General features: G+C 39.7%; 3 protein-coding genes across 4 annotated transcripts; all 3 read left to right on the top strand.

Annotated features, from left to right (window-relative positions):
• The first annotated feature begins 75 nt into the window (after positions 1 to 75).
• On the top strand, positions 76 to 14,311 carry mthfd2l (methylenetetrahydrofolate dehydrogenase (NADP+ dependent) 2 like). Of its 2 annotated transcripts, none has more exons than XM_044025375.1 (8): positions 76 to 133; positions 6,393 to 6,577; positions 6,757 to 6,879; positions 7,115 to 7,267; positions 9,108 to 9,215; positions 10,392 to 10,484; positions 13,311 to 13,436; positions 13,813 to 14,311. In XM_044025375.1, exons 1-8 carry the CDS (start codon positions 120 to 122, stop codon positions 13,926 to 13,928), a joined length of 918 nt encoding a protein of 305 aa, XP_043881310.1. In that variant the 5' UTR covers positions 76 to 119; the 3' UTR covers positions 13,929 to 14,311. The 2 variants fall into 2 exon arrangements, with proteins under 2 accessions (XP_043881310.1, XP_043881311.1); XM_044025376.1 differs by lacking the exon at positions 76 to 133 and adding an exon at positions 5,011 to 5,184.
• A 1,273-nt stretch (positions 14,312 to 15,584) lies between these two features.
• On the top strand, positions 15,585 to 17,302 carry LOC122769833 (epigen-like). Its single transcript, XM_044026699.1, has 5 exons — positions 15,585 to 15,670; positions 15,956 to 16,078; positions 16,166 to 16,286; positions 16,367 to 16,519; positions 16,827 to 17,302. Exons 1-5 carry the CDS (start codon positions 15,652 to 15,654, stop codon positions 16,882 to 16,884), a joined length of 474 nt encoding a protein of 157 aa, XP_043882634.1. The 5' UTR covers positions 15,585 to 15,651; the 3' UTR covers positions 16,885 to 17,302.
• Positions 17,303 to 18,482: 1,180 nt separating this feature from the next.
• On the top strand, positions 18,483 to 24,988 carry LOC122769912 (proepiregulin-like). Its single transcript, XM_044026805.1, has 5 exons — positions 18,483 to 18,601; positions 21,396 to 21,479; positions 22,009 to 22,135; positions 22,349 to 22,495; positions 23,846 to 24,988. The coding sequence occupies exons 1-5, from the start codon at positions 18,553 to 18,555 to the stop codon at positions 24,000 to 24,002; spliced, it is 564 nt and encodes a 187-aa protein (XP_043882740.1). The 5' UTR covers positions 18,483 to 18,552; the 3' UTR covers positions 24,003 to 24,988.
• The last annotated feature ends 1,242 nt before the right edge of the window (positions 24,989 to 26,230 follow it).

The following is a 26,230-nucleotide window of genomic DNA, read 5'->3' as shown; positions in this document are numbered from 1 at the left end:
GGGGAGGGGGGGAGAGAGGAGAGGGGTGGAGGGGTGAGAGTGCGCGCGCTCGCGTGTGTGTGTGCTGGTCAACCCCGTGAATGACAAAATACGATTAATGTGTCCCGAGGGAACGCTACATGAACAGGAATATGTAGGTACATTGTGTTCTTGCATGGATTTATTAAGAATAATAATAATAATAACAATAATAATAATAGTAGTAGTAGTAGTAGTAGTAGTGTTGTTGTTATTTGGTTCAGTATTTGCCGATTTGATACTGGCCAAAGTCACTGCATCAGATAAAGAAAAGGAAAAACACAAGATAAATATAAACATAAATACCATCCAAAAAACTTATATTTCACATAAGTGTTTTACTAAGAACATTTTGTAACATACTGTAAAAATTAGGGTTGTTTATTTCTTTTTTTTTTCTTCCTGGAAGCAGAATATTTGTTATGTTATGAAATGACTGATATTAGTATTGGTACAGTTGTGATGTCAGTATTGAAAAAGAAAATGTGAGCCATCCTCAATGATTGTAGCATATTTAGTGGTTTATAGGCACATTTCCCAGCATGCTTTGGGTAATGCTTGCATTTAAGTTTGAATATTTTAGTCATTGTGGGTGTTATTTAGCACGTGCTATTAATATCATGTCTATTGTGTGTGTGTCTGTGTGTGTGTGTGTGGCTTCTTGCTGGGAGACAATTATTATTAGTACTGCTAATGTTGTTATTTTTATATTGTAACGTAAACACATTGTTGACATAGTTTACTCTCATAGTTTACTAAATGAATATGCTTTTAATTCATATCGCTCAAATGTAAGGTTGTCTGCGTTGAGCTTCACGAGGCCTATGCATTAAAATGTTGCACAACAGTGACTGTGTGAAGGCAAACACACTCACTGACTGTACAGTTTCCTGCTGTCACTGTGGATCGCTTTTCTGGTTAGAAATATGCGTCTCTGTACACAATCTGCCATTCTGGTGGAAATGTTTCCGTGTGACCTTGTTTTCACTGTGCGCATCAAAGAAACGTGCGCTGCGTGTTGAGGTTGTGATCATTGGCTCGTTGGTAACGTTGGACCCGTCTAAATATTGCCATCTATACTGGCCGAGGCCACGTGCGCAAAGGCATAAACACAAGGCATGAGTTACGTAACCGGCGCAGTCAGTCAACAGCAGGAGGAGGGAGAGAGGAGGGGAGGAGGGAGAGAGGAGGGGAGGAGGGAAGAGGGGTCGTTTGGAGGATAATTAAACCAACTTCAACTTCATGATTTAAAATTCCAGCGTATGCCATAAATAGCAACAGCAGGGATTTGTCAGTTTAACATGAATGTTGAATAAGCGTGTTGATTATAATAAAACAAAACAACCGTCTATATATATTTTACCAACCATTTCCAGTTTCATCCTTGTTTTTGACTCAATTATTTACAGATAAAAATACGAAACATGACATTTGGGATGACATGATAAAAGCGTCTTCTCTGTGTGTGAATGTTGTGAGGATCATTTCCCTTTCCAATTGCTCTTGTTGAGACATGACTGCATTCAGCCTTTGTATGGTGGAGTGGAACAACTGACTCTGGCTGATTCCCCATACAGAGTTTCACCCACGCCTAGGTTATTGTTGCACACTGGACTGAACAGTCCTATAAATTGTCTACCTCCGCCACAGTACCAGACAAATGCAAACTGCATTTAATTCATGCTGGCCAATCCTGTCTAAATACACTTGCTATCACAAACCCAGCATGGTCTTTTTACTTTGTCATCATTCTGTGAAATCTGGTAAGAGTCCAAGAGCAGATTTGTCATAGTGATAGTAATGTGTGAATGCTCACCAAAGAGACTATACAAATGATGAAGGATTGTGCAGTTTGGAACAAATGTGTGGGGGGAAAAAAATGGTGGAGGACTGCTACCAGTAAACGTTTGCTTCATTCAAACCATTGTCACATGTGACCACCCCACTATCACTTCAGCCATCCTTTTCAGTATTCTGCATTTTAAACTCTTCATCTACTGTGTTCTGTGATCTTGTCCATTTTATTTCTTCTTAACTTTTTACCTTTAACTTTTTAATTTGTCCGTTATATTTTAGCTTAACTTTTGTGTGTTTGATTTATTTTATATGTAAAGTGTGTGTTAGAAAGGCGCATAAAATAAAATATTATGTTTATTATTATTATTGTTGTTATTATTATCGTTAGTAGCGATAATAATAATAATTATTATTATTATGCCAATTAAATCAGCTCCACACAACACTTGTTGTGTAGTGGTGAATTGTAGAAACTTCTATTCAGACGTTTGTTGGGATACAGGCTACACTCCCTGCGCTGCTGCTATATAGACACACAAAAGCTCCTCTAGTCAAATCTGATAGTATTGCTTGACAGAGCCCATTTTCAGATGAAGTACACATCATATAAAGGATTTCTGCTCGTGAAAACCAAGAGGCAGAATAATAACATTGACAAAAAAACAAAAATCAATGGCTCAATGGTTGGAACCCAGGTCCAGGTGAACCTTTTTTCCAACACCAGCTTGTGTCAACCGAGAGCACAGGGTCATCATCTTGTGCCTCACATGTACAGTCTGCTCTCTCGCAGTCACATAACAAATACCACAGCTTCATCACAGTAACAGGAAATTGATCCTCTTTGTTCTGGCTTTCCTGGAGTCTTTTTATTCACTGTACAGTCTGCAATAAGAAGAAAAAATGTCAAGTCTTGTTCTGCAGCAGATCGCATGCATGATACAATGTCCTCCATGTCAGTGACTAATCCGACATCCTTAAGTGGAATGCATCAGCAGCATGGAGTTGCTTAATTAACCCGTGGGGTTGGCAAACAGACCATGTGTGTAAAAGCCATTCATTTAGTCAACAGCAGGTCAGCTTTTGTCACGCAGCATTATGCATACACTCTCTATTAGCCATGAGTTCAGGCAAGCCTTGTTGGGTGTGGTGTTTACCAGATTTTCTGAACACACTCCCACCATTCAAACAAACCTTTAGTCTCGATGTGTCTGTAATCTTTACAGCTTTCTAAGATCAACAAATGTAGTGAAACGGATGCTTAAAATCAAACAACATTGAGTGTTTTTCATTGGGTGTTTTCCACCTTCATCCAATCATTGTTTTTCATTTCATCCGTTGTTTTTAATGTTGCAAAATGCTCTTTTCCCTCCCTTTACATATGCCCCTGACAAGCACCAACATGCTGGAACATGCAGTTACATAACCAGCACTACTGTAATATTATTATTATTTGAACAGTTACTGTATCATAGTGTCACCTGCTGTATATTCCTTACACTGGTAACTGCAAAGAGCTGGTTCCTGTGTAATTTGAATAATTTGCTGCCATCTTGAGGCAAAACAGGGCATAGCTTTGACATCTCTCTATCGAAATGTAAAATTAAGTCTACATGTCACTTAAATATACTAGAACTAACAGTACACAAACAAATCCTCAGCTGCTGGAAACATGTGTGTATATATGTTGATAAGTTTAGGAGATAATATATATGTATATATATATACACACAGACACACACACACATATATATTCATACATATATATATATATAAATATCCACAATACAGTGTAAAAATTACAATTGTGGCTTTATGGTTAAATGCACTATTTTTTACACTGGAGTCAGGGGCCGCTTGAGCTGTGCTGTTGAGCTTTAGAGATAAAACAAAAAAAATCTATGCCAACAACATGCATAGAGTAGAATAAAATAGAATAAGTATTTTTTGTCCACTGGGGTGGAAAATTGGCCACAAAACACTCTTAATTTCAGCAACATTTTAAATCAATTCACGATAAAGGAAATTAATTTTCTACCATTTATCATCCACAGGAGTGTCACAGGGTGAGTCGGAGCCAAACTCAGCTGACATAGGGTGAAAGGTGGGGGGAAATACACCCTGGACAGGTCACCAGTCCATCACAGGGCAAACATACAGACAACCATTCACTCTCACATTCACACCTGTGTTTAACTTAGAAATGCCCAATCTGCATGTTTTTGGACAGAATGTGCACACACACACATGGAGAATATGCAGACTCCTCTTGCTGTGAGGCACCAGTGCTAGGCTCTTTACCACAGTGTGGCACCAAAACCAGGTGTTGTTTTATCTCATTGATGTTGTTCAAAATATCGTTTTGGTGATATATCATCGTCATTCCTCGTGCAATACAATAATCGATGCGCCAGTGCAAATATCCATATTTAATTAACAAACGGATGCGCGCTAAAGTAAACAGTCCCTGCCAGTTTTACTCGCTGGGCGTCTTGATGTGTCTCTTCCATGTTAAACGCATAGACTTTATGCACTTTGTTCTCCATTAGAGAAATACTGCACTTTTAACTTTTAACTAAGACATTTTTCTTTTCTTCTAAGATTTGTAGAAAAGCAATTATCCATGATGAAAAAGAACAAACTGGTGTATTTACATTTTTCATTACACATGTATGTGTCTAACATATGTATGTGTCTAACATATTGTGGTGTATCGCTATATGATTGTCTCGCAATATATTGATTATCGCAGAATCGTTGCGATTCCATGAAAATCCATGATATTATTGGTATCATGGACCATGTATTAATAGTAATACCCTGAGATTATACTTATATAATCAACAGATTGTGTTTACAGTATATGTTCATGATAAAGCACAGGTTTTCCCCTATGGTTATACATTCCTTTTTCATTCGAGATGCATGAAACATTGATCCATTGATCTTTCCAAGGCACGGCTATACATTTCCTGACTTTGATCTTGTTTTTATTGACCTTAGTGTTGGGAGCGTCACCCAAATTGTTACTCCTGGGTTTTCTTCATAAAAACACTGTATAAAAGTAATGATTAATTTACCGTTAAAGATCAACTAAGTGTGTGCAGTAAACGGTGTGTACTCCACAGTCTATCATCCATCTGTGTACAAACAGCCTATCAGCCTCCCCCTCGCGCGCACAAACGCGCGCGCACGACGTGCACACGCTTTACGACACACGCACACAAAGATGGCGGCCTCGGTTTCACCGCTACGCTCCTCCTTCAGGATTTGTAGCCCGTTAACGGTACACCATCACCGCTGTCGGGCCAAACTGCGGACGCACAGAAAATACGAGAGTCAGAGAAGACATCTGCACGAGACGGCGACCAGGTAAGCGGCTCCACGTCTGGAACGTCACGGTTTCCTCTTGTTGTAATACACGGCGGTTACAACACTTTGCAGAGCGGGATGAATGAGCGACGGCGGGGAAGGCGTGGTTAACCGTCACGTGTCAGTGGACGGTGAATGACAGGGCGTTTCACCGTTCACGGCAGAGAGGGCAGGATTAACGGTCATCCCCGATAACTGGTCCGGTTAACCCCAAAATGTTGACAGTAAAGCAGTTACTCTGACATAACCTGCTGCTGTTTCACTGGTTGTAGCATTAACGACATCACTGTTCATATAATGGAAACTGCTGCTGCTGCTGCTTATAAACTGTCAAATTCAGCAAATTTACACAAAACCATATGTTGGGATGCACGATATTATCAGCACGATATCGGTAGATAATGGCTTTAAAATGTATTATTGGATATAGGCAAACACAAGATCTGCTAATATGACTAATGACTACAACAGTTATACCTTCTTGACTTATGCTGGTGCCCTCTGCAACTATTATTTTATTTGACAACAATTTTGCTTTTCCTCATTGAAGAAAATTCACACATCTTCTGCGACATTAGTATGAAAAATAAATATTGTGTTCATTTCAGTACAGAAGAGAATAAATTACCTGTGTCGTTGGGCGCTAGGAAAAGCGTATATCATTTTCAGTGTTGTTATTGGCACTTGATATCAGCATATCGGATATCTGCAAAAAGAAAAAAATATAGTGCATCCTCAGAATACTGTGGTACAGGAAAGATGGTATCATTACCATGGTCACCACATTAACTCCATTATTCCTTACTGGAGCAGAACAGCAAGGGCTGAACACCCACCCTCCAGAAAAAATATCATTCATTGACAAATGTTTCAACCATTCATTGGTAACATCAATATTTTGTGATTGTTTTTTAAATAATTGACCTTTACTTTACAACTGACTGCTAATTATTTATGTTTTTACACAATTCTGCTCTCAGAAACTGATTTTTGTTTATTTGTATAATTGCTTTAAAATAAAAATGATTACAGCCTGAGAATTATATATTCTAAGTAGATTAATATTATATATGTTATAGCCTAAGAATAAGCTGTGTGTTGTTGATTTTTGAATGCAGGGCCGTGGTGCGTGTGTGTGTGTGTGTGTGTGTGTGTGTGTTTTAATCAGTGATTTGGTATGAGCTGTCTTTATGATTAACAATTGCCAGACATGCTGCTGTGGTGATTTCGGGGACAGAGTTGGCTCGTCAGCTCCACAGAGAAATCCAGCGTGATGTGGAAGAGCTGGTAGCTCAGGGCAACATGAGACCCCATCTAGGAGTGGTCCTAGTGGGAGACAACCCAGCCAGCCGTACCTATGTTAGGAACAAGTCCCGAGCAGCCACCATCCTCGGTCAGTTATGAGCAAACACTATTTGCATAATGACTTTTACAGCACGCATGGACACATACGTACATACGCATGGGTGGACACATTTTTCATGACCTTATTGAATTTAGTCATTTTCACACACAACTGCTCGTGAACATGCACACGACGGACTATGAATGTAATGTGCACATGCTCTCCAGGTATTTCCAGCGACACAGTGGTGCGGCCGAGCTCCATCTCCCAGGAGGAGTTGCTGGAGCTGATTGACAAGATGAACCGTGACTGGAGGGTCAGCGGTCTCTTGGTGCAGCTGCCACTTCCCGGTAAACGCAGATGAGTTTTCCCTCACTGAAAGCAAAATGACATAATTTGTGGTAATCCCACATACATAGTAAACATCTGACTTATTTCATTTCTGCTCTTAAATGTATTGCCTTTAAGTGGCCTGACTTGAATGCTGATTATTTACAATTCACAACTGAACCTGCAGAATAATATTCACAGTGAATGATTGGCAAGTTTTTCTTAACAAATACTTTTTTGTTCTCCCCTTGTTAGAACACATCAATGAACGGGCCGTGTGTAATGCCATTGCTCCAGAGAAGGATGTGGATGGTTTCCATATTGTGAATATTGGAAAGCTGTGTCTGGACCAGAGGTCCATGGTGCCTGCCACGCCTGCAGCTGTCTGGGAGATCATCAAAAGAGCAGGTAAATGACCAAAACCTTAAAAGAAATTCTCTGACCAGTATTTCAAGTCACTTTTTAATATGAGTGTGTTTTTCCTGGATTTCATTGTGCTGAAGATGACTCGAGAGCAGCGCTTCTCAAACCTTTTATACCAAGTATCACCTGAGAAAATGTTGAGCTCTCGAGGTAACATCATTATGGCCAACGTTAAAATACAGTGGTGTAAATAGGCCGAGCAAAGTCAGCAACAGACTTTTCACAGGAGGCAGATTTATTCCCAATAAGATAATCTGCACTCTCATCATCCTCCTCTTCCTTACATATATATATACTTCAGACACTGGCTTAGGGAAATTAGATTAAGATTTTGGTTATTTATTTAGTTTTCTACACTCTCCAGTCAAAAGTCCTCCACTCCACACTGATCACATACCCTGGTATATACAGCGTAACAGTATTACTATTACTATTACAGTTTAGCAGCTAAGATTAGATTTAGACAGAAGTTGTAAAAAAAAGACAATATTTGGTATGTTTTGAAGAAATATTCACCATGTCATTGTGTTAAGGGTTTAGATTTTGGTTGTACTTCCTCACTCTGATCTTGTTTTTGTTTTTATTTTTATTTTTATAGAGTTACACCCCAGAGTTCCTTCTGGATTCAGTTTATAAATACACTGTACAGAGTGAAACAGAGTGTGTTCAGTAAACTGTGTGTACATCACAGTCTCATCATTGTGTACAAGCGGTCTGTAGTGGTTGCGTTACTGATTCAACCCAGGAGAGGGAGCTGTTGTTCGTGTATGTGCAGTGTAAAGCTTCGGTTGAAGCTGACTGCTGGTTTGGTGAGGTCAGTTCGTGTAACTGCTGTTGCTAAGAGATGTGACCGCTGGTGTCCACTACTTGAAAGCAGGGAATTGGAGACAATCGAGTAAGAAGGGCCCTTGATTGTTTTCACGCTCAGAAAAATGTTCTCAAGTTCTATACCAGCCAATGACAGTGACAGCCTTTTGTACAATATGATGATGATAATGATGATGATGATGCCTCTGCATGGCACAATACTGGGCTGATTGGACAAGGTACTTTGATCGTCAAGTAAAGATCCTTTTCCATATTCACTTTATTTGTATATTTATGGCTCGCCACTCTCTGTCCTGAACGTCATATGCAACAAATGACCCATCTTTCCATCTCTGAAACACTGAAAGACACTCTAAGGTCAACTCTGTTATTGCACGTATTGTCAGTTGACAGTTGTTGCCATTGCTCGAGTAGCAAATCATTCCATTCAAAGTAAAACAGCCAGAAGAAGCACGCTTCATGTCCTTGAGGAGGCGCACGTGTGTCATTCTCTCTCTCTCTCAGATCAATTGATTTACATTGTACTGAAAGATTATTATGGAATTATTAATGAATATAATATTTTGTAATCTGCTCCATAAAGAAAGATTTCCAATTAGATCTGAAAAAGAGTTTCGGGATTATGGAGAGTAATCCATAAATAAAGGCACACTGATGGTGTGAAATGAGTCACCCACAAATGCAGCCCTGTACCTTGATGTCAAACTCATTAGGTTCATCATTAAATCATGAAATAAAAGCAACATGACATGTCCACCTATCACCTGTCCTTCTGCAAATAATCACCCCAGTCACTTCTGTGTTGCAACTGTCACGTGCGTGACACTGGTGCCAGACTGTGGCGCAGCTGGTAGATTATCCTTTCCCACAATATCAGTCAAAGATGAAATACTGCCCTTGGTTCTGGGCATATGTTTTTTTTTTTTTTTGTCAACCAAAAAAAAAGAAAAGAAAAGCACATCTTATGTTTCTTTCCCCTGAAAATGTGTTTGTGCAGGAATTGAGACAGTGGGGAAGAATGTGCTGGTTGCTGGTCGCTCCAAACATGTTGGAATGCCCATCGCAATGTTGCTGCACACTGATCGTAACCATGAACGCCCTGGGGGTAAGTGCATGCTCTGTCTGTCTGTGTGTGTGTGTGTTTTTTAACCAAATAATCCGTCTTGGTTTTCCCTGAAGGTTTTTGGGAACTTTGAGCATTTGACAGGATGTGATAGGTAAATGAAGACTTTAATGACTCCTGGCGTAAGATAACAAATAAATGCTGATGCACGTCCTGCTGAATGAGTTCAGTGAGTCAAGAAAACAAGGAGTGTGAAGGAAAAGCACAGGGCGAGAGATTTTGGCATTGAGAACCACTAGAGGAAATAATATCAGCCTTCCTTATAAGGGCATTACAAGAAGGAAGGAAGGTTGGAATGTACTGCGTAGATGAAGCAACAAGATAAGACTGACTTGCATTACTACTGTTACAGGTCTGATTAATGTTATGTGTAATAACGTGGTACTACAGCTCTGCAGAAATGGGATGTGTTACAAGATCCTTTCATGCCTCCGCCTGCTACTGTTTTATCCTCCACATGAGGGTCGCCCAGCTGGCATAGGGCGAATGGCGGGGTACACCAATTCACTCTCGCACTCACACATATGGACAATTTGGAGTGTCCAGTTTCCTGAAATATGGTAGTTGCACATCAATAGAAAGAGTTAACAGTAGAATTTAAGCGCCAATTTTAAAAAATCAAGTATAGAAATAAAAACATTAAACATTAATTTTTTTAAATCAAGCAGACAAGAATGTATATAACACAGTTAAATAAACGTTGGCATCTTTTGATCAACTTTTATTACCCCCCCTCTCTCTCACACACACACACACACACACTAGAAGTGCTTTGATGTGGTATGTGCAGTGACTTGCCTTCCCCTCCCTCCCTCTCATTCTTATCTTCTCAGAAGACCACCTTGTGTGTGTCCTTGCTCCACACGTCATTGTATTCATTGTCACAGCTTAGTTGTGATGCTGCAGGTTGTCCTCAAAAGTCCTAGATAAAGATCAGGGTCAATGTCGTCGTGTTCTCTGTCATCATTATTGCCTCACCAGAGGATGCATTAGCCTCTCTGACTCTATTTTGGCCCAATTTTCAACTAGATATTTTTACAGTTTTGAGCCCCCGATATGAAATATAATCTTAATCTTAAAACCTTGGCTTGTAAAACCAAATGTATCTCCTAAAGTGAGTGAGGAAACATTTTTTGTTTTAAATCTGTTTCCTGTCAGGAGATGCCACAGTGACCATCGCCCACAGATGTACACCGAGGGAGCAGCTGAAGGAGCTAAGCAGCCTGGCTGACATCATTATTGCAGCTGCAGGTAATTTCAGCCCAGAGCCCAGAGTCCCGGTGCAGCTCATTAAAGTGTCCTTTCACTTTTGAAGAAACCCTTTACATTGTTAACTCTGCATACAAACAGTTATTGTAAGTATGTGTTAATCTGATGCCGATTTACTCAAATAATAGAAAAATCCCAGAAAACAAGTGACAAGTTTAATTTATTTCTTGTTCTTAAATGATCCTTGATCATTTAATATATGTATATACTGTATATATATTATATATACTGTATAGATAAGAGAGTTTTATGGTATGTGTTACATAAATGTGACAGTTTCAGGCTAACTGAAATTGAGACTATTTCATTTTTAATCCGACGTATTTGCCTGACTACATCGCTCTCTCTTGTGTTGTGATCACAGCTACAATGAGCGCATTAAGTCAAAGATGAAACACAATGTCACACTGGGAAAACAAGTAGAGTTTCATGACACACACAGTCTGAGTAACAGCAGTATTATGTTCCCTTTTCACTTTCAAATTATGGGATTAACTCGCATTTTTCCTGTGGAGAGTTTTGAAGCATGCGTAGCTGCTGCTGTTGTTTTCTCTTGAAACCCGTTATCTGCTAATGTATTATGTATTTGCACAGTATAAATGAAGCAGATTATATATTAAGCAGAGCGAATCTACTTTTCACGGTGTCCCTGAAGTGGTGGACACTCCTTAAACCACAGTCAGGTGCCATTTCATAATGTTGGCACTGCCATATTGGGGGATTATGTTTCTTAATGCAGGAAGGTGGAATGATTGTGTAAGTGCTAACCAGCCCTTACTTGAAGTGATTTCCTTGGAATCTAAGTAATCAAATCAGATGGTTTAGTGTATTTACCTGGCGTTGTGCCCCACCTGTAGTCCTGGATTGAAGAACAATTTGGATCTGTTGCTACTGGAATGCAAGACCATTGATCAGTTCAGGCCTACAGTATCTGCTGAAGATCTCTTATGTATTAATCTATTGCCTTTAAGGGGTGCCATGTTGTACTCTTATTTCAAATAAATGGGCTTTACCTGATGACTAACAGCAGCTCTCTGGGAAAAACACTTCACTTTCTTTCTTTGATACATTTACCCTTCCTCTGCACAACCACACCACAGCCATGATTAATGGTTATGACATTTTCTATAATTCTAGTTTGGAGGTGATTAGTCTCGGGGTGTAGTTTGGAGTTAATGTGTCTCTTCACTAGTGGCATTTTGTACCGTTAAATGTGGTCCTTAATTGTTCTTTGACTCAGACACGATCCCATTGTTGAGCAACTCAAATTCCCAGCAGCCAACATCACAGTATAGTTATCAGCTCCTTCTGCCCAGACAGTCACCTCGTCCTGTTGATTGCGAGGTGAAGTGGCACCTGTCACGGTTCTCCTCTAGAACCAGTGATTAAAGGAACACAATGTGGGATTGGCTCTCCCACAGTTGGTAAACAGTATTGTCTGTCATAAAATATACAGTATGTTGTGGTAATATTGGTTGATAAGCCAACAATACCAGTGAACTCTGAAGCAGTAGCTTATTGCCGTGTTTCCACTACATGGTTCCAGCTCAGCTCGGCTCGCCTCGGCTCTACAAGGTTTGGTTGGTTTTCCATTACAATATAGTTCCTCCTCAATGTGAGCGGGGTCATCACTGCGACTGCATGAAACTGCCGTGACAAACTAGTGACAAGTGACTTATAAAGCAGTTGTTTTAATAGAATCAGTTCATTAAAAAGAGTAATTCAGTACTTCCTCCATGACTGACACGGTCACTGAACTGAAATACAGCGGCAGGGTATTTTTCTAAGTACACCAGACTCCTCTGTTAAATGATGACATGTTAGACGTGAGATTAAGCCATGTTTTCAGGATTGTTCAGTCTTTTTAACTGACCTACTGACAATGTCGCGCATAGTATCGGCTCAGCTCACTTGGAACCTTGCCTGAGAAAGTACTAAAAAAAGTACCAGGTACTATCACTATTGGAAAAACAAATCCTATGATTTTTCCAGATAATAGGAATGAAAACAAGGGGGTGACGTTTTTCTGTTCCCCAATCAGCTGACTGTTGTGGGTGGAGCTAGTTTAGCTTTTACTATTCCCAATGGAAACACGGCTATAGTGCGAATACAGGCGATGTACACCTGCTTAGGCTTTCACAGAGGTGCCATTAAACTTATTGTTAGTTGATGTCCCATTAAAACAATCTTGGAGACAACATTTGAAGTTAGATGACAAGCATCAGTTTACTCACATGGAAACTGCAGCACTCTTGCTGTTGGTCAGTAACATGTCACCAATGTTCATACAGAGATGGTAGCTGTAGAGTTCTTACATGAAACAGTATATAACATGGAAACCACACCCAGTGCAGCTGTATGTGAGATCACAAATGTCTGAATCAGTTTAATGAGACAACAAATGGACTTTGCCCTGCCAGCGAAATAATTAGATAATTTGCGGGTAGTGAGAACATCAACGACATATGACGTTGTAGGTGTGTCCAATCTCATAAAAAAACGTATGTACCTCAACAAGCTATTATGAATCATAGTAGCATCCTGTCTGCCCTATATCCAACATGAGAAGGGTAACTGAGCTCAGGAGGCAAACCTGTGCTGTAGTTCCTTGGTGACATTTTGGTTTCTTCATAATGCAGCTGTTGATGCCGCTGCATAGCATAACTCAATCTTGGAACATGAACACAACCACAGTCCTTTTCCTTGTTTCTTATCACAGAGATGGACATCTTGGCTATCTGCTGATATGATCTCATTTGTTGAGAGAATCTGTTTTAACTTTTTAACAAATTCTTTCCTCGGGCATAGGTGTTCCCCGACTGATTACAGCAGATATGGTGAAAGAGGGCGCAGCAGTCATTGATGTGGGCATAAATCGTATCCAGGACCCGAAGACGGGAAAACCCCGCCTCATTGGTGACGTGGACTTTGAAGGTAAATGTTTATATTTGAAAAATTTCTAAAGAAAAAGTTACATAAAAGAATTTCAGGGAATACTGATATTAATATGTAGGGGTTTCATTTTTGATAACGGTTAAATTACGGGTTAAAACAAAATGATTGGGTTCTGTGAATAGAAAGTATTATTTTTCACACTGATCAGAATGCACTACTTAATATCAAAATGTAGTCCTCAACAGCTCAAAAACATACGTTTTAAGTCTTAAGTGTTATTATGTGCAGGATTTTGTGCTTGTTATGTTGTTATGTGTTTTGTTATGCATGTACTGTACATTTACAATGACTTTTATTATGTTTTGTTTGTAAAAGAGAGACACTCTTGTCTTAACGTCGTGTGTTGGATTTGCAGGCGTGAAGGAGAAGGCGGGGATCATCACTCCCGTTCCTGGAGGGGTGGGTCCAATGACAGTCGCCATGTTGATGAAGAACACTGTGACGGCTGCCAGAAACGCACTGATGCATTAAACACAGACACACTATAACGCCATTCACTTTAATGAATGCTATAAGATACGTATGTATATGCATACAGTACACTACATACATACATTAAGTATACACACACACAAACACACACACACCTTGCCAAATATCATACACACGTTTATTTCAGAATCCATGAACTCTGGACTTCATTCCTGCTGGGAAACATATTTTTTACATGATTTATACAATGTTGTGAATGTTTTCATTTATTTATTTTCTATTTAAGTTATTTATTTCAGAGTTTCCCTCTTTGTGACTTAAGATTCATATTTTTTCTACAGAACTCATTTTGGTTCATTTTTAAACATTCCAGAGTCACTGGAAAAAGGAATATAATAAAAACCAATTCTGCACCAATACTACAAATGAACACTTCTTCTTTTAGATGTATTAAGGTTAGGTTTACTTTTCTAAGGTAAATATGGGGATATAAAACAAAACAAAGAGAGAAGCTTTTCTCAGACATGGCAGAGTTTGTCGTTGACTCGTGATGACGGCAGAGGGAGACGCTCATAGTGAGATGCCTTTACAACAGTAGGAGAATCTCTGCAGAAGCCAGATGAGGGGATGCTGCCTGGCTTCAGCATGCAAAACTCTCCCATGCACTCACTGTAAATGGTCTCACATGAGTTTACTTAAACATTATCCGGAGATTGCCTAGGGAGCTGGCAGGAGAATTTCTGGAGCAACTTTTGCAGACATTTGCATTTTAACATTCAGACAAAGTTGTTAAATAGCTAAGAAAAGTAGCTGTGGGAGAGAGTTTGGGACACATAACTAGCGGCTTTTAATCTGACGATGGGCATCGATTTTATTGTTCAAACATGTTATCATAACATATGCATGTGGGTTTGTGGTTTAAAACCAAACTCTCTCCCAGAACTGCATTTCTCTAGAGGCTCTAAGGGCTAGATGTCTGAACCTGAGTCTCGTTAAATGATTTAACAACTCTAACATCCACTCTAGTCCTGGGGTCTGTGTCATAAAATGTAATGTTCAAAAATCTATCCCTTTAAAATATCCAACTCTGGTTTCCAGGTATTCATATGAAAGAAAACACAGTCACTGGTTGTACAGCCAGCTAAAGATGCTATTTCTTTGATTAATTTTTTTTTCACCATTTGACCAGTTTTTTGAACGCACAAACATTCACTGGTCCCTCTTTTAGGTACATGTGAGGAGCACCGGTGATATTTCACTTACTATTGCAAGTTGCTGTTGTACTCTCAGAGAACAGTTTGTAGTGACACCACTGAGGAAAGTGGTGTCTAATCACACACACACACGCACACACACACACACACACACACACACACACACAACTGTCAATGAAGCAACTATTGCATTTGAGTGAAACTATCAATCTACACGGGATACATGCGTGGGTTCAGAAGCCTTTAAAGAAGAAAACATAATCACAAAGCCTGTGGCTGATCACATGCCCCCACCACTATCGTCAGCATGTAGACCTTGTCTGTGCATGCAGAGAACCGGCACAGGTAAAGGAAGTGATGCGGACGGCTTTTTAGATGTGAATGCTTCTCATTTTTTTGCCAAACGTGCGGCTCATTGATTGGCTGTTTGAGTCCCTGCAGTGGTTGGGAGCACACTATATAAGTTCGTCCACAACCTGCTGTCTGTCACACGGCTTAGTCGGAGGAAGCAAGACTGACACCACCACATATCACTGACTGAAGATAAGATGTTTGCACTGATGAAAGGTAAGTTTCTCTTTTATAATGGGAGGGCATATTTACAAACATGTTTTAACTATGTCCTCCGATTTAGACATTTTTGTTTGATGATATACTGGACCTTTATCCTTAATTATACCAAAGCAGTTCAAACGTGTTGCTAATATGATGCAGCCCCGTCCAGTAAAGTGTGAAAAAAAGTGTTTTTATCAGATTTCTCTCGAGAATAAAACACATTTTTCAGTACAATACTAAATAAACCAGTTTCCACAACATTCATCATTTCTGTCATTTACCACCATGTTTCCCCAGGCCTGACCTCAGTGGTGGCAGTGCTGCTTCTCCTGACCACAACAGGACAATCTGCGACTGTGACGGACAACCTTCAGACCACAGCCTCTCCTCTTACGTCTCTGACAACGCAGCTCAATAACAGTGAGTCTCACCAGTGTTCAGTCCGTATTGTGTGTCAGTGAGTGCTTTTTGAATGAATGCGACTAACTTGAGTCTTCCTCTCTGTAGGTGATACGGAGGAACCTCAGGTTCTAAGCATACACAGGTCGTGTGAAGATGAACATGAAGGGTACTGTGAGAACGGTGGCCAGTGCATGTATCCCCAGGACAGCGAGAAACCTTCTTGCATGTAAGATTAAACACAACAGACACGCGTACATGCTGGTTTGTGTTCACATTATATAACGTAATTCTCTGTGTGCTCCACAGCTGCACGTCCTCGTACCACGGGCCCCGCTGCCTCTTCCTCATTGAACCCACTCAATCTCGGCCTGAGTTAGAGAAAGTCATCGGCATCACCTTTGGCGTACTCATGCTCATCTTGATCCTGGCCATCGTGATGTACTGCTTTGCCTACAGAAAGTGAGTATCACCTGTGTTCTGCTCAGGAGCTCCGGATCACTTCCAAGTCTTTACTTTGCCCCAGTGTGGCATCTCTATCTAGCATGTATGAGCAGAAAAGTGTTTTCAGACTTGTTCAGACAAATGTTACAGTTCAGACGGATTCAGAATCACAGCAGCTTTTTCAACGTACAAGGAAATGCACCCAAAGGGGACCAGAAAACACAAAACAATTAGATCAAATTAAAAAGTCACGTTTCACATTATTGCGTGTTAAAAGCAGCAGTTGGTTCATGAAATCTTATACAGATGTTTGTTTGTGTTCCAGGTGTATAAAATCATCAGCACCACTAATAAAAGCTGCACCATCTGAGACATCAGTGTGAGGCCCACTGTTCCACCGTCATCATCATTGTCATCATCATCATCACCATCAATACTAACCCACAACGCAATTTTGCCGCTCCTAATTTTGGACTTTCCACATGTTTGTTTTTCCACTTTCCTTTATTTATTGTGCATAGAGAATGCCACTCTTCAGTCTGATGTCCTCATTCAAAGCAGCCGATTCTGTGTCAGACCAGTTTGGCCTTTTTATTTTTGTATTTTTCTAACAGGGTAAGGTAGTAATGATTCCACTGGCCTTCAAAGAAAACTATCTGCCTATTTATTGTAATGTATAAATTAACTTATTGAATAATTTTTGTTTATTTAAGGTTTTTGTAATAAAAAAAAAAAGAAAGAATATTTTACGTGTTGCTATGATTACCGTGGGTAAAATAAACACAAAGCTTTGATAACTTATCATCTGTTATTGACTGTGGAACATTTGTTTTGTAGTTCCATCACTTTGAAACATCAAACATAAAAATGAAAAACGGCGAACAAGATACAATGTAGTTATTCTTGTGTGTGCACAACATACAACAAAGTCTTCTATTTTATTTAACTGGTAAACTTTAGTATCCGGCTTAAAGGTCCAGTGTGTAAAATGTTTTTCCCTTTTAATTATACTTCATTTTCAAGTGTACAATCAGCCTTTTATATTTATGAATTTATATTTATCTAGGGAACACACTATTTTGGACCACCATGTATTTAAAAATTAAACATCTTTTACTTTGTCCATTGGAAACAAAGAATCTAAATCCAGTGTTACATTAAAAACAAACTATTAAAAGAAGTATGTTCAGTAAATATAATGAACCGTGTTGGTTAAGTTTGATACCAATTGGAATGCAGGTTATAAACATGTTACACTTACATATATGAACGTATATGACCTATGCATGATAATTGCAAGTCAGCAACTTGACAAAAAAAGCCTAGAATGTAGTTTTTCTGTTTCGTTTGCTTGTTCTTGTTGTTTTGCTTATGATGCTCTTTGTAAAGTATGTTTTTACTTTGTGCTCCCTTTCATTCATAATATTAATATATGAATATGGGGGGTTATTTTAAAGTGTTCTTTCCTGTTCCCAATGACTGAATAAAATAAATAATCTCAAACTATGCTATCGTCTTCTTACACTGTAGGTGTGGGACATTCAGCTGCAAATATTTCTACATTTTACACACTGTACCTTTACCTGTTTTCTTTCATAGGAAATACTGTAAAATCTTGTAAAGATTGAAGCATAGCAAAAGACAACCGTGTAAATTTCCATCCGCAGCAGAAGGAAGGAGTGAAGGGTGACGGTGATGGGAGCAGCAGCCCCTCCTCAGTTTTATTTTCTTAGTTAGTTTGTGTGTTTGTTTTTTTTTGCTTTGCCTACAGGCGCTGACTTTTCAATTGGACCACGTTGAAGAGTGAAATTATCACAGGAGTGTGTGTGTGTGTGTGTGTGTGTGTGTGTGTGTGTGAGACCACACCTAGGATAATGGAGCCCATTGGTTTCTCCTGAGTATTTGTCAGGAGGGCGTTGCCTGCATGTTTTTTTTTTTTGTACCTGTGACTTTTAATTTGCCATTTCGGAAGCGTCTCTGATACGCAGACTCTCACGGACTGACTGTTAGCTGCGCACACCGCCATCCATCACCGTCACCTGAGCCTCGTCATGTCACAAATGTGGAGACACAAACCTCCAGCGCTCCTCTCGCTCGTCGGTAAGTCCTTCAATCTTTCAAGGGTCAGAGAAGGTCAAGTGTCTGAAAGTGCTTCATGGTGAAAGAACACTGAACTCACACTGAACTCACAGGTACTTTTACTCTACTACTAACTACTAACCCCTAACCATATGAATAACACACACTTTTCTATATCTGTATACTTTATTGCATGTATTATGGCACTGCCACTTGTATTTTAGTGCTGCAACATAATTATACACTAGACCCCCATTATAGAAATCCTCCGTGTACCAGGAGTAAGAGGTTTAATGAGTAAAATGATAAAATGAAATAGATTGAGTTAAAACTGAATAGAGAAGCATGAAATGAAAAATGTCTGTATTTTGTTAATAGGACTGGATCAGCCATTTTCCTGTCATAAACGGTTTATACTTGGATTTGACCAAGTTCATTTTGTTCTTTACCACTTCATTACTTCCACATTTGCCTCTGCACGTTGAGCTAATTCCATAAATCAACCAGTGGTGGAAGTTTTGGAGACAGATGAAGGATATTTACAGCATTCCTGTTTCATTGAGCTGACGCCCACACTGACATCTAAGCCTCAGAGATGCTGAGGGATGTTGGCAACAAACCCTGATAGGAATATTTCATATCATTGCAGCACACACACACACAATTCTTTTCATCGCCATGAAGTTGTATCACAAATTTGACGAGGACATTTCTAATTAGACTTAGTGCTCAGTCCTTCGTCTGACTACCAAATGTAAAGATACGACTCAGTCATTCCAAATTTCATTATTAACAAAATAAGAAAATGGAGAGCACTGACAGGTTGTATTCTAGTGCTGCAACGGACAATTATTGTCGAGTAAGTGCTTGGTCCATAAAATGTCAGAAAATGTTGATCAGTGCTTCTCAAAACCTGGAAATCCAAACCCAAACTATTCCAAAAACAATTAATTTTTAATGATTTCTTTGTTACGTGGAGCAAAGAAACCAGAAATTATTCACATTTAAGAAGCTGAAAAATCAGAAAACTTGTTTCAACAAAAAAACCCTCAAGCTGATGAATCAGTCAGTCATCATCTAACCGCTTTATCCTCCACCAGAGGGTCGCGGGGGGTGCTGTGCCAATCTCAGCTACATCGGGCGATAGGCGGGGTACACCCTGGACAGTTCGCCAGTCCATCGTAGGGCCACACACAGATAGAGACAAACAACCATTCACTCTCACACTCACTCCTACGGTCAATTTGTGTCCAATTCACATAATCCCCACATTGCATGTTTTTGGACTGTGGGAGGAAGCCGGAGAACCCGGAGAGAACCCACGCACACACGGGGAGAACATGCAAACTCCATGCAGAAAGGCCCTTGTTCCAACCGGGGCTCGAAACACTACACCACCGTGTGGCCCAAGCTGATGAATCAATTATCAAAATAGTTGACCATTCATTTAGTAATCGAATAATAAACGATTAATCAAGTAATTGTTTCAGCCCTAATCTATTGGATGAAATAACTTTTAAAGTCATTTCAGAATGGAAAAGTGTCTCAAACATTTGTAGTTTAGCCAAATATTTTGCAATTGTGGGGCGAAAACCCCCAAAGAAATGGTTTACAAAATGAATCTGTGGCATCATAAGATGTTAATGTAAAGAGGAAAAACCTGTCATGGATTATATATGAAGTCCAAGCGTCTCCGTATTTCCCATCCTCTCTGTTTATTTTGACTGTTTCTGAGATTAATAGTTAATCCATCATGATAGTAGATGATAAACTTGCCTCATTCTACTCCTTTGTTTGTTCCCCTGCTCATGTTTGCCCTTCAACAATACAGAATGCACCGTTTTATTGACATTATTAATGTGCGGGTTGTGTTTGCAAGAAGAAAGAGGGAAAACTTTCTCAAGTTGAATTCCCAATTCAGTTAATGTGAATCACCTCGATACCATCATGCCTCATTGGGATGAGTCAGAGGTTCGTGATGTCAATGGGCCAGTAGAACAGAGAATCAGAAACACCCAACGTCCACTCACTGACTCACTGACAACACAGGTATCCAGTTTGTCCAGGTACATATCATGCAGCCAGTACTGGATGCATCCAGATTTATGTGGTTTTTTTTGTCCTACTTGTAGGAATGTGGGCGTCTGCAAAATGCCGCATGTAAAACAGTCGTGCAGGCTGGTACCTGCATGTTGGCCGGGCAACTCAAGCCTCACTGCTTTGTGTTCTATTGGGGACAGTTTACATAACACAGCTGACATTTCTCAAACAAAATGGGCTTTTTCAATGTTTTGCTGATGCTGCTGCTGCGGCGGTGGCTTATATATAAAAGATAAGCAACACAAATCCCATCATTTTGGTTGTTGTGGAGTAAACACAGAAGATAATACTTGGATCACTTGCAAGTGTCGTGTTGCAGGTGCAGATCACAAATCTGGGTCTTTGTTTTGTTGCGTCTGCAGATGTCGTCTGCTTCAGAGCAGAAGCAGATTTTTACCAGTCAGTCAAGCACTAATCTTTGATTTTCTGTGTGGTTTGGATGCCAGCTCTCAACAGTGTGGTGCTTCTGGTTTCCCTAAAACATTTTCCACTGAAATATTTTACTCATCAAGTTTTCAGTGTGCGACTGAGGTGTTCGCTGAATGGTCTGAGCCATAGTTTGAACACTTGGTAATCAACCCATGACTTTAAGAGGCTGGTAACAGTGCTTAGTAACACTGTCGTCGAGTATTGTTGTGGCTCCTCAGACAGACACACAACAATAACCTTCACCAGTGGAGCAGATGATGAGACAATATTATTCTCTGCTCAACAGGTGTGATGCTGCTGTGGCCGTACGTACTGACCAAGAATGTCTCATCCAGTCTGCACACGGCGGACAGCGCTTCTTTATCTGCAGGTATGCACTCCAACAGCTGCTGTGATCATTTATAGGCTCCATGTGGTCCCACATTCCAAATGGAGATTATATGAATATTAGGTTGAGTGAAGACTCTGGATTGACAAAATGTGTTTATTTGTGTTGTTTTTATACTTCCTACAGTATTTTATGGTTTTTATTGTATGTTTTATTGTTTGTTCCTAGGTCTATTCAGTCTTATGTTTTTATATTTTATTTGTTTTATTCATCTTTGTTTCAGCTGATGTTGTTTTTAAAGTGCTTTATAAATAAAGATGGATTGGATTGACTCACTTTCTACTGTGGCCCTCAAAGGACATAGAACACAGGTATCTGTAGTAGTAATACTAGTAGTAGTAGTAGTAATACAAATAATAATAAAATGCATTAGTGTAGAAGAAGTAGTAGTATAAAAATACTAATGTAAAATGTCATTTAAAACATCCCTGGGCTGGCCTTTGTCTGACCTCCTGCCCCACAGTTGCTCATGAAAATATCTCCACCTGCTTTGCTCATTTTTGTGTTTCAGATCAGAGAGAACAGCGCCATCATGTGGCGAAGCGGTCGACACAGACCTGTGACAGCACGTATGACAACTACTGCCTGAACAGAGGACAGTGCATGCTGCTGGTGGACATCAACACGCATCACTGCACGTAAGATCCTCCGCGCGTGTGTTCTTGTATGGGTATCTTTGTGAAGGCCAAGGAAGTGAGGACATTTTTCAGGGCTAAGACCTGGTTTTAGGTTTAGGGTTGGAATTGGGTTTAAGGTTAGGATTAGGCACTTAATTGTGATGGTTAAGGTTAGGGTTTTTGGGAATGCATTATTTATATTATTTATTTATGGCATGCCTCTCTGTGTTGCAGGTGTGAGGCTGGCTTTAATGGACCCAGGTGTGAGAACCTCGAGCTCGTCTTTCAGCCAATGAGAGAAGAGCAGATAATTGTCACTGTATTCTGTCTGATTCTGTTGCTCGTTGGTCTGGCTGGAGCTCTGTATTTCTGTTGCAAATGGTAAGAAGTACACAAAAACACAGGACAACTTTTTTTTTGGAATTTTCCAGATGTAGCTAGGAATTCTGGGACACCTGACAGATCACCCACTTCAGATTCTGAGCGTCATTTCATTTCACTTACTCTTCTTTTGTCCTTTTGTGAACGTGGAACACGTTTTGCCACATTTTACTCCGTCTCCCCCTCCTGTGCATCACATGCTTGTTACCAAACAGCCGATGTTGGGTTGGGATGTTGTAGCAGCCAAAGAATCAACTAACCTAAAAGTAAATACAATATTTGTATCACCATGAGGATACATGCAGTGTTGTTACTGTACTTAAGTACAAACTTCACATAGCTGTACTTTACTTTATGTTTCTACCAACTTTGACTCGTACTCCACTACATTTCCTCTAACTATCTTTGTTACTCGTTACTACCAAATAAAATCAGAAGGAGAAGAAGAGTTGTATTCAGTATTTATATAGAGCTTTTCTAATCTTGATGAGCTGCACTCACTACAGTTTTGCCATTCACCCATTCACACGCCGCAACACGGGGTTAAGTATCTTGCACAAGGACACATATAGACTAGCAAAGCAGAAATTGAACCCACAACCTTCCGGTTGAAAGACAAATCGCCTTACTACTGAACGACCATGGCTTAATGGTAGAGTACAGTAAATGTCATATACTTTAAGACTTGAGAGTTTTTACTTAAGCATTATTATAAAAAGTTACTTCAACTTCTAAGTAAGATACTTTATGTAAGAATGATTACGTGGATGTCTGCACTTTATGTGAGTTTACATTCAAATGCTACTTTGGCATTTTCTTTTAAAACAAAATGTACGGACTGTCCATGTGTCTGTCCACCTGTCGGTAATGATTTATTGAATCTAATGGTTACCTGTCACCTTTCTTGAAGGAAACCTCAAGTGTTTTGTTGCCAATGTTAATATTACATTTAAAAAACAAACAAACAAAAAAAGTACAAGTACAAAGTGACTTTAAAGTTGTTGTTTAAAGTAGTTTTGACATGCATTTGTTCTGAAACTTGCATTCTGATGGGTTTTCATCTTGGTGTGATGCAATGCAGCTTGATAAAGTTTAGGATGACTCATACTCAGCCCTTTCATTATGTAAAAGCCTACTGCATATTTTAAAACGGAACCGCTCATGACATTAAATTGGCCTCAACATCCTGCTTCACTCATGCAGAGACTTGTCAGACCACAGACGTCGATTATAATCTTAAAAGGCCTATTCTTTCAACTCTATATTTGGAGTTTTTGGAGGGCGCTAGAGAAGCTATTCATCGTACTTTTTCAGTATGAATAAATGATGTGTGTGTCATTTTCACTTCAGGTATAAGAAAAACAGATTCCCTGCATCACTACAAGCGGCGGGATCACAAAGGAAACCAGGCTGTTTACAGTGTCTCCCACACACGCCCACTACATCCGCAGGAAAGGCAAACCAGGATTTTCCCGTTTCCCAACTGAAAGATTTCAACACACCATGATGTCACCTGATATGCCGCTTTAGCCTACTCACACTACTGTCCCGCAAACGGCTTTGGGTCAGGAAATCAAGCAGGCAGGTCAGCGCTACAGACATTAAAGCTCTCAGGAGACAGCTCTGTCTTTCGGTGCGATTATTGTTTCCAGCTTCTCCAACTTACAAACAACACAGGAAAACAGGCCAGTTTAGATGTAGGAAGTGGAAGTCCTGGGTCGATAACACAAGTGGTAAAACTTCTCATAGGCCTTTTCAGTTTCCAGTTTCTGAATGGAACTGTCGCAGTATGAGCACACTTGCGTCAGTTTGATTTACTCCAGACTCTGATTCTTGTCAGTCAATGTGACATCATACTACATTTCCGAGCTTCACTGAGGCGGCAGATCTTGAAATGTCCGTTTTATTTGCCTTAAAGACAAACATAAATCAATGTAGCTGCCATTTCCCATTCTTCTGAGACACAGCTGTATGTTACGTGTTGCTTTTTAAATTTGGCATTTCTGCTTGGTTTAGCTTTTATTTATTGTACTTTGTGTTTTGTTTACCTTTTACATCATGAGAAATGCTTACACAACTGCTTTTGTTATCATCGCTGCTATAGAGTAAAACTGGCCACTGAAGGCACCAGTCAATGTTTTTGAGAAAGTACTCTTTTGATCATTTCTAAGTGTTGTCTACACCGGAATATTACTGTATCTATGACTGAATAGAGCATGCATTGTTTAGGTTTTGTGTCTCCATGCCTTCAGTCATACTTCATTTTTTGTGACAGTCTGAAGGTTCCTGCGCGGCGTCTTCACATTCTTCTCAAGTTTTGAAGCGGTTTCCACATTTTTCCTCCGTGTGATCAACAGTTAACAAATATGCACAGACGGGAGTCCAAATATTTCACAAAGACTGTCATGTCTTGCAGGACATTCTAGTATTTTGCAGTGTCACCTGTGCATTCATGTATGTAGTGAAAAGTGTTTAATGGAACATGAATAAAACAAATGCATTTTCATGAGTCACTGACTCTGTTGTGGGTCACAAATGTAAATATCCTCTTAAAATAGTAAAGTAAGTGAGTAAATATTGGTCAAGTGTGTAACGTTTTACAGTTAGTAGACGTGAATCACCCTGGTGAGATAAGGATTCTGTTCCGTGCGACGGCAGACATGAGTAACAACAGCTGCAGGAGATTCACTCCTTTGAAAACCTTCTACTGTATTGTGCATAACGACTAATAATCACTAAACTGAGCTGTAATTAAGATGATTATTAATGCCAGTTAGACGTGTGCTCGTTGGAATGTATGGGCTGCTCCAAAGGACACTTTTTATCTTCAAACTACAGTGACACATGGTGGTAGCAGTGGAAAAGTGCACTTAGGCCCATCATGACCTTTTCATTTTCACACACCTGAGCAAAAAGTACTCGCAATGGTGAAATTCGGAAATATGTCCCAGTTCGAAGTTCATTCGTTTTTATGAACAAAAAGAAAAGAAAAACGGTCTATTTTGTGACTTCTGCACAATTATTGCAACTTTATATCACTACTAAAATGCGACAACACATAAGCTATACCTATATACACACACACACACACCCCAGGATTTCCATATGAGGAGTTGTTTATTATTCCCACGGCAATTACCATACCATGGGTGCACCTGCGAGAAAGATCCGTGCCGCATAAGCACTAAGGGTTAAAGTCAAATTCCATTAGATTTTTTTTTTATGAGCTGCAATGAAACATTTAACACGTTTGACAACTTACTGTTTTCAAAAGGGTTCTGATGTGATGTTGTGATGATTGGAAAGCCACTAAAGTCAATGACTCTTAATTAGGTACTCATTAGACGGGAGACTATTATTAAGGAAGGAAACTACGACAACAAGAGGCGCTGGCCTTAGACACCAGCTGTCAGCTACACGCTCCTCCTAAAAGGATCAACAGTCACATGTAGAAAAACAAAGGTGAACTCCAACACTCACACAGTAGCAGACATTGTTTAACCTCAAGTTCATATAGGACCTAGTCACATAGGCTAAACACCTGTTTTTTTTCCCACCAGTATGTCAGAAGTGGATGAGAGGTGAAACATCTTCAAACAGAACTCCAGTTGCCTGCAGCTAATTACACAAGATGACTGACTCGACTGAACGATAACCTTGACAGACATTAGACAGTAGACTAAAGTTTGCTGACTCTTAAATACATTCACACAATGAGACGACGATGATTCATGG

Source organism: Solea senegalensis, linkage group LG5 (assembly GCF_019176455.1).
Source record: "Solea senegalensis isolate Sse05_10M linkage group LG5, IFAPA_SoseM_1, whole genome shotgun sequence".
NCBI classification, from domain to species: Eukaryota; Metazoa; Chordata; class Actinopteri; order Pleuronectiformes; family Soleidae; genus Solea; species Solea senegalensis.
This window is presented reverse-complemented; position numbering and strand designations above follow the sequence as displayed.

Excerpts from the sequence above, each read along its gene's own strand:
- mthfd2l (XM_044025376.1), top strand. The coding sequence starts at position 5,042 with ATGGCGGCCTCGGTTTCACCGCTACGCTCCTCCTTCAGGATTTGTAGC. Across the intron at positions 6,880-7,114 it reads GGTGCAGCTGCCACTTCCCG|AACACATCAATGAACGGGCC; the intron begins GTAAACGCAGAT and ends TCCCCTTGTTAG. Across the intron at positions 10,485-13,310 it reads CATCATTATTGCAGCTGCAG|GTGTTCCCCGACTGATTACA; the intron begins GTAATTTCAGCC and ends CCTCGGGCATAG.
- LOC122769833 (XM_044026699.1), top strand. Across the intron at positions 16,079-16,165 it reads GACAACGCAGCTCAATAACA|GTGATACGGAGGAACCTCAG; the intron begins GTGAGTCTCACC and ends TCCTCTCTGTAG. Across the intron at positions 16,520-16,826 it reads TACTGCTTTGCCTACAGAAA|GTGTATAAAATCATCAGCAC; the intron begins GTGAGTATCACC and ends TTTGTGTTCCAG.
- LOC122769912 (XM_044026805.1), top strand. The coding sequence starts at position 18,553 with ATGTCACAAATGTGGAGACACAAACCTCCAGCGCTCCTCTCGCTCGTC. Across the intron at positions 18,602-21,395 it reads AGCGCTCCTCTCGCTCGTCG|GTGTGATGCTGCTGTGGCCG; the intron begins GTAAGTCCTTCA and ends TCTGCTCAACAG. Across the intron at positions 22,136-22,348 it reads ATCAACACGCATCACTGCAC|GTGTGAGGCTGGCTTTAATG; the intron begins GTAAGATCCTCC and ends TCTGTGTTGCAG.